The 13561-nt window shown below is 44.9% G+C and overlaps 1 protein-coding gene across 1 annotated transcript in view; it reads left to right on the plus strand.

Annotated features, from left to right (window-relative positions):
* The window catches only part of LOC309562236 (calreticulin-like), a gene marked incomplete at its 5' end in the record, with an annotated part of 72188 nt that overhangs the window by 13526 nt on the left and 45101 nt on the right, over positions 1–13561 (plus strand). Inside the window, one exon of the mRNA XM_082266357.1 lies at positions 5263–5382. Within this exon, the coding sequence (XP_082122483.1) occupies positions 5263–5382 (120 nt within the window). The remainder of the gene's footprint in view (positions 1–5262; positions 5383–13561) is intronic.

Below are 13561 nucleotides of genomic sequence, written 5' to 3' on the forward strand. Positions count from 1 at the left end.
CCCAATGTAGGGAGTTAATGAAGTTTGTCCCTGAGAGTATGTAACTCAAAAGTTGAGTCCTGGTCAGTGACTGTTGGACAATATAATACCAGAAGAAGAAGATATGAGGTGGCAAACCGTGGTCTGTCAATCTCAAAAAGAGGACCAACTAAGGGCACTGAGGACTGAAATTGGTATAAAATGTAAATTTTATTGGGCACGTATGCCTAGAAATTCAAAAATAATTAGAAAAAGATATCAAGGTGGTGTGGGGGACACTGAATGACAATACAGTATAAAAACATTAAAATACACAAAAGCACATGTGCTATAAGGACTCAAAACATGATATCTGAACACATTGGAGGAACATCAATAAATGCAATGATAGCTCAATGCGGCTTGTAATAAAGGCCAGCAGGCACAACTTATTGCATAATGACCCAATGTGTAAGAGATACAATATCACAGGACCGAACATGCACCAACACACTCTGTGAGTTGATTGCCGTGTACGGTGATGTGGGAGGACCTCTCAAATATGAACTATGAGCTCAATGTCCCACTATCTCTGGCTGATCCAAAAATAAAGGTTCCATGAGATGAAAAGATTAATAGATGACTCTAATGAAGAAACATGATAGTGCTTGTTGCTGGAGCAGACAGGATCTGTGATGGATCCAGAAAATGAAGTGTGGTCACAGCACCAATAGTTCGTAACGTGGGGACCCCTCTGTAGAGGTCACGGATCACCGTGGAAAACACAATAACTGTTTGGGGCTTCAGAAGAGTCAATAAAGTAGTTGTATATAGGTCATAAAGTAGCTGGATCCAGTATTAGGAAGGCTTCAATTAGCTCAGATTCACAATCCGGCAGGGGAGCCGTTGTGGTCCCAATGGCGGGACCCAGTCCCCAGAGTGAAAATTCACAAGCGGCTATTACCTGCAACGGTGATGACTCGATGAATCAGATGAATAGAGCCGCTCGGTCGGGGATAAAAGCTGCGGCGGTCCGTGATTTGGTCCGGTTGCCCAACTTGTCCAATCCGTGGTGCCGTCAGTACGGCGTTCACCCCGTGCATTGAGCTACACCGGCACCGACGGATAGACTTCCAGGTCGAAGGTGACCAACTCACGTCACATCCGGTTTGTCGGTTTGCCGGGTGCATACAGGGGAACAGCCCAACAAATGAATAGATGGAAATCCTCAGACATAAGGACAGGCAGTAGCACAATGTGCGATGTGGTGGACGCTAAATACTGACGCGTTTCACCGACTACAACGTCAGTTTCAGAGCTAATGTGGACCTGGGTGGCGCCATATTTTATAGCAACCATAATTGGTCATAATTAGTTTGTTAAATACTGATGTGCATAGTAGGCAGGTCTAATGGAGTAACGATTACATCCTTCCTCCACCAGATGTCACTGCACCAGCAAATCAAGCAAATATACCTTTATGGCGTCATCCATTCCACCAGCGTCATGGCCACATCTCCGCATAGCTTACAACAATATATACATTTGTTTACTTCTTAGAGGTTGACAACAGGAGTCATCTTGCCCCTATGAACACCATATACCATGCGCAGAGGTGACCATAATATTAAATACAAAACAGTACAAGCTAAAAACGCTGCAACAGTAACAGAACATGATACATGTACACATAAAAAAGAATATATATATAAGTACATCGCTGTTTCCATCGAGGCTATGTGTTCCTTGGTAGTAAGTCAGAACCAATTGTTCCCTATAAACATAGGGGCCATACATAGAAAGATGGAGGAGTCCATAGTTGTGAGAAGCTCAAAATGAACACAATTATGGAAAGGACCCAGAAGAGCACAGGACAGAATATAGTGTACAAAGATAAAGGGAGAAAAAGGTCCCAGAGGTTCCCCCGAGGGGGATATGGGAACTTGTTGTATATTTGCCCTATACCTGAAAAGGACGTTACAGGAATATAATTAAGTCAAAGAGGATCCATGGGGATAATATAGGAAAGAAATATAATATGGACCAAGGGTTCCATAGAGGTAATATACCATGTGTAAGACCTCTGCATGTTAGATGGTAAAGTCTGTACCCCCTCATCTCTCCATTCTCGATACAGCAAGAATAACACCCAACCACGAAAGTCACGGGATTAAAAAGGGTTGTAAACTAAACTCAACGATTAGTCCTTGGGGCACCAAGAATCCCATTTTGTAGATCCACATTTTTTCTTTTTGTAAAAGGACATTATCAAAATCCCCTCGTCTTGCTGGTAAATTTAAGGCATAAATGCCTCTTACCCTTAGGCCCTCGGGGTTGGCATTGTGGTGTTCGAGAAAGTGGAGGGGCACAGTCTTATTGTCCACCTTCTTTTTGATATCCGCAATATGTTCCGCAATACGTGTCTTTAACTGGCGTTTAGTCTTGCCAATATAAGATTTATTGCAGGGACATATTAACTGGTATATCACTCGTTCAGTCTGGCAATTGATGAAACTATTGATTGTGAATTCCTTTTGTCCATCACAGCTCCTAAAGGTTTTGGATTTGATTATCGATTTGCATATGGAACAGCGCCCACAGGGGAACATCCCTTTCAATCGAGGCATAGAAGTCAACCAGTTTTCACCACTCTTAGATCGAACAAATTCCGAATGACATAAAGTGTCCTTCAAATTCTTGGCCCGTTTGGCCGTTAACAGGGGCCGTGGGCCCACTATTCGCTCAATTAGTGGCGATACAGTTAACACCTGCCAATGTTTTGAGAGGACTGTTCTCACCTGTTCCCATTGGGTGCCGTAGGGAGTTATGATGCGTGGATATGTTGTTTCACCAGAGCATGAACTTACTTGAGCACTGTCCTGACCACCCAACAGGCTAGATCTTTGTTTAAGGGCAACCTTCTTACGTGCTTTTCTTATTGTTTTATGTGTATATCCCCTTTCTCTGAACCGTTTATGGACCTGCTTTGCCTCCGTCTGATAGTCTGCAGGGTCGGAGCAGTTTCTTTTCAAACGAAGAAACTGCCCTACACGTATACTTTCGATAAGAGGTCTGGGGTGATGACTGTCGGCTACCAACAATGTGTTGGCAGCCGTATCTTTACGATAGGTCGTGGTTTTGATCCTTCTGTCCTCAAGTGAGATTAACAGGTCCAAGAATGGTAAATGATTTGGGGTTACAGTATAGGTAAGTTTGATGTTCTGATCATTCCCATTCAATTCATTAATGAATTGATCGAGTTCAGAGGAGGTACCGCCCCAGAGGAGCAGGACATCGTCAATGTACCTCAGCTACATGAGAGAATGGCTGAGGTACATTGGGGATGGATATACTACCTGCTCCTCCCAGAGTCCAAGGTGGAGGCACGCGTAGGCCGGAGCCCACGGAGCCCCCATCAAGGTGCCCCTAATCTGTTGATAAAATGAGTTTAGGAATTGGAAGTAATTATGATGTAACAGAAACTCCAGAAGTTCCACAACAAACTCGTTGTGAGCCCCATTTCTAATCCCGCAAACACCTCAAGGGACCTAAGTCAGTTTGTGCAGGTTCACACAACTCTCGGGACACATCATCACTATACCAGTTCTGCAACACAGTATCAATCACTTCATCTGGGGTTTCTCCTTTTTGGAGGAGGCCCTGAACCTTTGAGCTTTTGAATAAGCAAGTCCCAAAATATGGGCAGTCTCACCCAAATAGCAAGTCATGAAGCAATCCTGGGATCACTCCAACTCTTAATGTAGCAGTTCCTGCTGATGTGGACAGGGTAATACAGGCCATTGGATAGTCTTTGACAACCCCATGTACAGAGACCACCCCAATCTTTTTCCTGGGTATCAGCTTTCCCCAGTAACAACACTCCCTGAGTCGAGGATTGACACCACATTTTGTCTAATAACCCGCACCACACACTCAAGCGGACTTAAATTGTTTATGGGACCAGCGACAAAAGCATACATGGAGCCGCATAGAGCCATGTCACATTCCATTGGCTCCCTCCATTGGCTCCCTCCGCTTAGGACACTGGGCCATATGGCCCAACTGGTGGCAGGACCAACAGCGAACCTCACGGGTTTGCCTTTCCCCCTGCCAACTCTCAGGAGGGTTTGATTCTAGGGTGTTTCTGGCGGGAGTGTCATGCACCCAAGCAGACACCATGCGTTCCACATGTGCTATCTTGGCACTGGAATGCGCCTGGTCTGGCCCAGCTTTCTGGTTGCAGAAGCACACTCACATAAGCTTTCTGCGCAGCTGTACTATTCGACCGTGGCAGCTATCTCATCCAGGAATTGGGGTTCCGACTGAGCCACCTATTGGTGCAGGTCCATGGGAAGACCATGCACCACATAGGCAAACTTGCACCACAATCTTAGCGGGTGTCATTTCCTCAGGTTTCAGCCAATCCTGGAATAGGTGCATTAGATGATACAGCTGCGCACAGGCAGGCTTAGCCTTGTCAGAGCGCCAGCCAAAAACTCGGCTCACCCTTAAAGCAACAGTCACTCCCAGCCTGGCTAATATTTATGCCTTTAGCGATTTATAGTCCAGTGCTGACTCTGGGGTCAAGTCACAGCATGCCTGTTGGGGATCTGCAGTCAGGAAAAGAGCCAGCACATCCGCCCAATCTTTCTCAGGCAGTCCTTCCCTTGTTGCAATCCGCTCAAACATCGCCAAGTAAGCTTCCAACCCACATCCAATTCGCAACAGTGTGAACCCAGCGTCAAGACAGCGCAGTGAGGCTTCCATACAGCATTCAGGTCTCCTGAGAACTGATAGCAAAACAGCCATCAACCAGTCTCCCTGACCAGCTGCTTAAAACACAGGACTGAAGGGAAAGTAGCTGGCCTCTTCATTAACCTTATATTAACCTACCCCAGGCTGACTCTACAGTATTTACTCGGGTTATCTTTGTGTCATATTAAAAATAGTTTGATGATCCGAATCATTTAGGTGTTGAAAATATGTAAATAAAAGAAAAATCAGGAAGGGGCAAATACTTTTTCACAGCACTGTGTTATATATATGTATATATATATATATATATATATATATATATATATATATATATATATATATATACATACTGCATATATATATATATATAAACAATAATGTTTGTTTTTTAGAAATATGTTTCCTTTCGTACTCTGTATTGCTTCTTCGATGTATTTTTTGAAAGAATATTAAATAATAGTCACAAAAGTAATTTTTCATCAGTCTTTCTACTATCATGTTTGTAGTGTTTTTATTCATATATAACCTGTATGAGTGTATTTTCCTTAGGTATCTGGGATCCAGAATCTTCCTTTCATACCATGAGGTGGTGCATGCTGTTGACAGCTGCTGTCTTGGCTGTATCTGCAGACCCTATAATATATTTTCGAGAGCAGTTTGAAGATGGAGGTAAGAGGTATTTCGGGGAAATTCAGTAAAGCCCTAATGGCACTTTTCTGGCGGTATGGCCCTTTAATATGCACCAAACAATACAATCCCTTCCACCAGTTTTTTAGCTTTACTGAAATGTACTTCATATTCAAGTAGTTCTTAAAGCGGAGCTCCACCCACAAGGGGAAGCTCTGCTTGTTTGCACTCCCCCCCCCCCTCCACTGCCACATTTGCCAATTTTTGGGGGGGAGGGGGAGCAGGTGCCTGGTTTTGACAGGTACCCGCTCCCACCTCTGGGTAAGATCACCGTGGCAATCTCCAAGTATTTCCGGCCCCTCCTCCTTCCACCATTCAGAAAGCGCAGTGCGACTCGCACATGTGCAGTAGAAAACCGGCTGTGAAGCCTGAAGGCTTTACTGCCGGTTTCCCTTAGTGAAGAATCAGCCTGGGATGCCAACATCGCTGGATCCCTGGCCAGGTAAGTGTCCTTATATTAAAAGTCAGCAACCACAGTATGTAGCTCCTGGCTTTTCATTTTTTTATTGCCCAGGCTGGAGCTCCTCTTTAAAGTAGAACTATAGGCAAAATTTTTACATTTTGGATAGAGTAAGGGAAGGTTATAACCCCTGTCAGATTTTTTTTCCGCCATCTGTGTCCCATTGCAGAGATTTCCCTTCACCTCTTGTCCCATAGCCAAACAGGAAGTGAGAGAAGAGGAAATCCCTGCAAATTAAGAGAATTTCTAAGGGACCCCCAGGGCACCAGAACTAGTGTCCCCATTGGAAGATTTCCCCTCTATCACTTTTCTGGGGACAACCCAAAAAATGGGATTTTCTTTTATTTTTACTTTTATTGATAATGGTATACAGGACAAAGAGAGAGGGTGAATCTCCTTAATGAAGGCACACACAGCAATACAAACTGGCAAGCAATCTAATCCCTCTCCACTCGATCCAAAACTAAAAAAAAGGTTTTTGCCTTTAGTTATACTTTAATGTCACCACTTTCACAGTGTGGTTCTATTACTGCACCAACTTCAAAGGGTATAAATCTAGTCATAGATAACGAAATTGGAGATAATTAACCGCTTGCCGACCAGCCGCCGTAGTTCTACGGCGGCAGGTTGGCTCTGTCCCGCGAAATGATGTACCTCTTTGTTTCATTGCGGAGCTTTCCCTTCACTTCTTGTGTCGTAGCCACTCAGGAAGTAAGAGGAAATCCCTGCAAATTAAGGGAATTCCTTCTGGACCCCTAGATCACCAGAACTAGTGTCCCCATTGGAACATTTTCCCTCTTTTACTTTTTCTGGGGACAACCCAAAATTTGGGGATTATCGTTTACTTTCACTTTCAATGATAACGGTAAACAGAATAAATAGAGAGACTGAATCCCCTTAATGGGTACACATGCAGAAAAAAAACCTGATAGGTGTTCTAATCCCTCTCCACTCTATCCAAAATTTAAAACAAAGTTTTGCCTTTAGTTATAATTTAAGTTGGCATACAGAGATTGGCAGAATGTCTGTCTCTGTATGCTGTGTAGCAGGTGGCATATTTGCCCCTGGTACTTCTTCAATACCTGTTGCTAAGGACACTGTTAGCTTCAAAGCCAACAGCCTCCTAGCAACTGTGACACTGGCAGTGGGTGGAGCCTGACTGGGAAGTTGCAACACTAGTTTACCATCAGGTCCGCTTTCTCCTTCTGATTCATAGTAGGCAGCGGGTGGATTCTATAGCCAATAACAGGCTGTCTATTAGTTATGGATATGCCCACTCTCTGCTGTTGATCCCAAGGGGAGTGAACCTGATGGGGAACTGGGTTCTGTGGATCCCATCAGGCTCTGCCCAAGCATCTGTAAAAATTATCAGCCATTGAGCTGTCTTCTCGACAGCTGCAGTTACAGGAGGAGGTTTAGTTCCACCAAAGATGGGCACCCAGTGTGCCTTCTCACAGGTTGCATACCCCATATTAATTTACTTGTTTAAAGGGTAAATACATTTTTTGGCCACACTGACACTTGTTAAGGCACGATGCAATTCTAATGAGTGTCTTAGATGCTCTTTATAATTTTCCCTGCCTAAGTTATAGCATATAGCATTGTACCAAATGTATCACTCTGTACAGTTGTGCAAGCCCACATATCTATTAATATTAAATCCAGATGGATGGTGGTCCTATTTTCCAGCCGTCGGGCGGATCGAATAAAAACGGACAGGTGGTGTGTCTCCACCCAATTTCCCCAAAAAGGAGAGCGAGGCTGTGTCCGCTCTGCACAGCGGAGCCGACAAGACCTGTCATCCACCTGCTCAGCGGGGACCCACCCCCCCGCTGAGCAAGCAGAATCCACAAGACGGAGGCGCCCGTGTGAAAAGGGCCTTAGGCAATTCCCACAGACTGCAGTTTATCAGGTACAATGTAGAGGTTACTGTGCCTGCACACTTTGTGAGATCTGGCCATTCTTTGATATCTATGCCATGTTTAAAGTGAGCCTGTCAATAATTTTAACCTTTAAAAACTTTTAAAAGTTAATGTTCTTCTTAAAAGGCATGTAAAAACTAGCAATGAGTCATTCTTTTTTGCTCCTTAAGGTCCTGTAAACTATTGGAAACTCTTTGTTATATCTTTTTGATAAGTGCAAAACAATTACCTTTTGATCCTGCTAGAAATCTTGTCAAGTTATAACTGATTGTGCTTTCTGCCTGTGCTGTAGTCTTATTAGTTATGTTGTTCCTAGTTATTGCTGAGGACTACAGAACCCTTCCACTCTATGTTATGGGAAGAGAGGGGGAAGTTTCTGTTGTCGTCTCCTACGGTGACAACACTGTTTCTCCTTAAAGTTAGATGAATAAGCGCTGTCACCCTAGGACAGGAAGTGTGTTTCTGGTAAAAAAAAAAAGTCTGAAAAATGATAAGTAATACAGCCACTGCATCTAGGAACTCATAAACTGTAATATATTTCATTTTTGTTCCTGGGTTTAGATATTCTTTCAGAGCACGCAAGCTAATATGTTTGTTAGCCAGAAAAGATAATATAATTTATTGTCATTTTATACATACATCAAAATTTATCAGAATACTCTTTACAACAGCAATAACATATTTCTCAACACAACCACACATACATAATTCTAGCACATGCCCACATACCTGTTTAAATATAAAAAAATATATACTGTAAAATGTTTTTTTTTAAAAAAAATGAAAATTCCACATAAAAATTTCTAAAACGGTGTACTTGGTGGGTTTATGAACAATACAGCCCTAGGGAAAAAACAATACTTTAAGCGATTAGCCTCCTGTTTTTGAATTTATGAATTAGTTTCATATTTTTAATAAGAGTTTGACTTCAGGAATAAGCCCTGACAAGCAGGGGGAAGCCACCCCTGCTGGGAAAAGACACAGTAAATATTGCTTGTGGCTATATTACATGAAAAAATCGGACATGCTGGTTGTACCCAAGTTGATTGATTGACCAATTTGGGTACAATTAGCCTGCCCATACATGGTTCGAATCTCGGCTGGTCCCTGCTGGCCAGCTTTAGAAAGATGGGCCAAGTACATGTAATACTTTGTCTTATTGGTGTAAGGTTCTGGCACTCTCAGTGCCTCCTATCACATTATTTCCGGGTGATTTCCATCTACCTAGATAGAAGAAACACATATAGGTGTGTTTCCCTTTAAGACTGATGCTGTCATCACTCAGCGCCGGACTAGATGGCTATTTAAATCGCCGGTTCTCACTCACATGTGTTCGTTCAAACACCCTTACCTGGATGCTAACTTGGCTTGAAGCTTTCGTGCTTGCAAGCATACCTCGCTGACGGAACCTCGCTGCGCTGATCCCTGTATCCCGCTTCTGGATCATCCGCTCCTCCTGAACCAACCTTCGGCTGTATTGCTATTAGTGCTAAGTACCCCGCAGGGGAATCCTCTATAAACTTATACTAAGCTTACACTATCTAGCTCTGCATAGTAAAGACTATTTATCACATCTGCATATCTAGATTGCTAGCTCTTAAGACTACTGCTACTTATTCCTGCACTGGGTTGATCTCTCTTGTATGTCCACCTTATACTCTGTCATCTGCTACAAAAAGGGGGGTGGACCTGGCGCACAACTAGGGAGGTGTGTGTCCAAAAAACTTCTACAAGCTCCAATGACAAACATGTACTAGTCCACTGAGCACAATAGCTTTATGTTATAAATAGAAAAAGTCCATAAGAAAAGTCCATCTACATACGTCTCCGTGTACCACACTCCGCAGGCTGCTCTGCAAGCAAGTAGAAGGGACTTGTGATGAGCTGCAGGGAGAAAACAGGCGCCACACTGAGTGCAGTATATCAGGATCATACGTTTAATAGACACAGTGAACAGGTACTCACACATCCTGAATCCGGACATTGGGATCATCATTCCACTTTGCAATACTGCCATGTTGTTTTTATTACACCGCTTGTGAGTACCTGTTCACTGTGTCTATTAAACGTATGATCCTGATATACTGCACTCAGTGTGGCGCCTGTTTTCTCTCTGTCATCTGCTACCATACATGATTGCTAAACCTACCTGCATCCATCTGCTACTGTCTTATCTTCAAGTGTCTGTCACCTACCACCTCCACTCAACCTGTCTCTTAAATCTTCATCACTGTGTTACTACATACATAAAGTCACTCTAGGAACCAGCTTGTTGAGTGTGTGTATTTACTAGCTGAATTAAAACCTTCCACACATGATGAGTCATTGAGGTTGGGAATGGTATCTCAGCATCTCTCTTACATGACTACTGAAAGTGGAATATTTCTGCAGCTGAAAATCCACACCATACATGAAACGCAGGAGCGTTACAATTGGTAAGTTATAGGTGTGAAAAAATGTAAAGTGATACTTCCTAAATGTTGCCTATGGACCAGTCTGAACTATCCAGGCATCATCAGATGGAGGATCAGTCAACCACACCTCAATGAATCCTTAGCAACCTCTGGAGGAACCCTAGGGTTCCACAGAACCCTGGTTGAGATTGAGAATAGCTGCTCTACACTGTAGAGCAGCGTTTCCCAATTGGTGTTCCGCGGACCCTGGGGATCCACGAGAACAAAATTGGGGTTCCGCGACGGGTTGCCACTTCCAAGATGGCCACCGCCCGCTGTTACCAAAAGGTTGGAAACAGCAGAAATCGCGCAACCGCGATCTCATAAGAAATCGCGGGAGCAGCATCTGAATCCAGCCATGACGTCAGCCCTGCATTCAGCCAGCCCGCCCGCCTGCACTAGTGCACACCCTGCCATGATCAGCCAGCCACTTAGAACGTTCATCCATGAGAGAGCCCGCTCAGCAGTCAGTCAGCCCTGCCATGATCAACCAGACACTCAGAAAGTTCATCCATGAGAGAGCCCGCCCAGCAGTCAGCCAGCCAGCCCTGCCATCGGCCATTTACTATCACTCGTGGTATAGGAGTGATAGAGAGTGAGGTTCATTGCTAAAGCTCAGTTAGCTTCATTATTGTCAGATAAAAAGGCTCTGTCAGTGTCCAGGGACATTGAAATTCTCTGTTGGGGGCATTGAAATTCTCTGTTAGGGACATTGAAAGGCTTTGTTAGGGGCATTGAAATTCTCTGTTAGGGACATTGAAAGGCTCTGTCAGGGATATGGGACATTGAAATTCTCTGTTATGGACATTGAAAGGCTCTGTTAGGGACATTGAAATTATCTGTTAGGGACATTGAAAGGCTCTGTCAGGGACATTGAAATTCTCTGTTAGGGACATTGAAAGGCTCTGTTAGGGACATTGAAAGGCTCTGTTAGGGACATTGAAAGGCTCTATCAGGGACATTGAAATTCTCTCTGTTGGGAACATTAAAAGGCTCAGTAAGGGACATTGAAATTCTCTGTTCGGGACATTGAAATTATTTGTTAAGGACATTGAAAGGCTCTGTCAGGGACATTGAAAGACTCTTTGGGGGGCATTAAAAGACTGTCAGGGGCATTGAAGTTTTCTGCTCGGGACATTAAAAGGCTCTGTAAGGGACATTAAAAGGCTCTATCAAGGGCATTGAAAGGAAAGACTCTGTCAGGGGCATTGAATGACTCCGTGAGGGGCAAAAAAAATGTTAACTGTATTTTTCAAAGTGTTCAAATCTTTTTACTTCACATCCAACTATAAAAAAAACTGGCTTAAGTTCAGTTCTTTCTAAGAGTGTTATCAAAATCAGCATCCTTTTCAGTCAGGTTGTGAGATCTGTATTTTTCAAAGTGTTATGGGGTTTTTTTAACAATAAACAACTATGAATTTGGAAATCTGGTTAAAGCAGGGAACTCTTCAGAGAAAAATTATTACTACTTCTACCTGTTCAGCAATTATAGAAACTGAAAAGATACAACTAAAAATCCAGGAAACATGCCTGAAATAGTTGTATCCACTGTTCCTCTAATAGCAGCAGTGGCGGTTCTACATTAAATTGCTCCCCGAGCAAGACTCCCTCCCGGCGCCCCCCCCCCCCAAAAAAAAAAAAATAACATGACAACATAACAATAAATGCAGAGTGCCACAGCATTGCCCCCAATAAATGCAGAGTGCCACAGCATTGCCCCCAATAAATGCAGAGTGCCACAGCATTGCCCCCAATAAATGCAGAGTGCAACAGCATTGCCCCCAATAAATGCAGAGTGCCACAGCATTGCCCCCAATAAATGCAGAGTGCCACAGCATTGCCCCCAATAAATGCAGAGTGCCACAGCATTGCCCCCAATAAATGCAGAGTGCCACAGCATTGCCCCCAATAAATGCAGAGTGCAACAGCATTGCCCCCAATAAATGCAGAGCGCCACAGCATTGCCCCCTTTCAATGCAGAGCCCCACAGCATTGCCCTCTTTCAATGCAGAGCGCCACAGCATTGCCCCCTTTCAATGCAGAGCGCCACAGCATTGCCCCCTTTCAATGCAGAGTGCCACAGCATTGCCCCCTTTAAATGCAGAGCCCCACAGCATTGTCCCCTTTCAATGCAGAGCGCCACAGCATTGCCCCCTTTCAATGCAGCGCGCCACAGCATTGCCTCCTTTCAATGCAGAGTGCCACAGCATTGCCCCCTTTCAATGCAGAGTGCCACAGCATTGCCCCCTTTCAATGCAGAGCACCACAGCAATGCCCCCTTTCAATGCAGAGCCCCACAGCATTGCCCCCTTTCAATGCAGAGCGCCACAGCATTGCCCCCTTTCAATGCAGAGCGCCACAGCATTGCCCCCTTTCAATGCAGAGCGCCACAGCAATGCCCCCTTTCAATGCAGAGCGTCACAGCAATGCCCCCTTTCAATGCAGTGCGCCACAGCAATGCCCCCTTTCAATGCAGAGTGCCACAGCAATGCCCCCTTTCAATGCAGAGCGCCACAGCAATGCCCCCTTTCAATGCAGAGCGCCACAGCATTGCCCCCTTTCAATGCAGAGCGCCACAGCATTGCCCCCTTTCAATGCAGAGCACCACAGCATTGCCCCCTTCCAATGCAGAGCGCCACAGCAATGCCCCCTTTCAATGCAGAGAGCCAGCGTTCCCCCCGCGAGACCCGTCCGTGCACTTACCTCACTTCTCTTCCGTTCAGTCCCCGGATTCCTCGCGTCTCCTCAGTCCTCCCGCGGCGCCTCCTCCTCGGCCAATGGCGTGGGGTTTGCCTTTCGGCCAATCAGGAAGCAGGAGGACCCTCTCCCTGATTGGCCAGGAGGAGGATCAGTGTGACAATAGCGAATTTTCATTCGCTATTGTCACACAATGGGCGGGCTCGGGGGGGGAGCAATGCTCTGCGCCTCGGCTTGGCTGCGGCAGTGGCGGTTTTAGGCATGGGTGAACGGGGCTCGGGCGGCCCGGTACCATTTGATCCACGGACCGGTACCGGTCCGCGGCCCGGGCATGCCGCCCCCCACGTGTCATGAAAAAATGCCGCCCCGGGCGGCTTCCCCGTTCGCCCATACCTAAAACCGCCACTGAATAGCAGAGACAAGTGACAAGTCCAAAAAAAAGAAAAGCACACAATGCTAGCCTATCATCTTCTCAAACAAAGAAAGGAAAATATGATGATAACTACTTGTCATTTGGATTCACAAGTGCCAGAAATGAAGATTGTCCTGAAGCACAATGCGTACTTTGCAATAAAATATTGCCAAACAGTTCATTAGCACCTGCTAAATTACGCCGTCATTTTGAACAA

The sequence above is a fragment of the Pelophylax lessonae genome (assembly GCF_965119305.1).
Source record: "Pelophylax lessonae genome assembly, chromosome: 8".
NCBI lineage: Eukaryota > Metazoa > Chordata > Amphibia > Anura > Ranidae > Pelophylax > Pelophylax lessonae.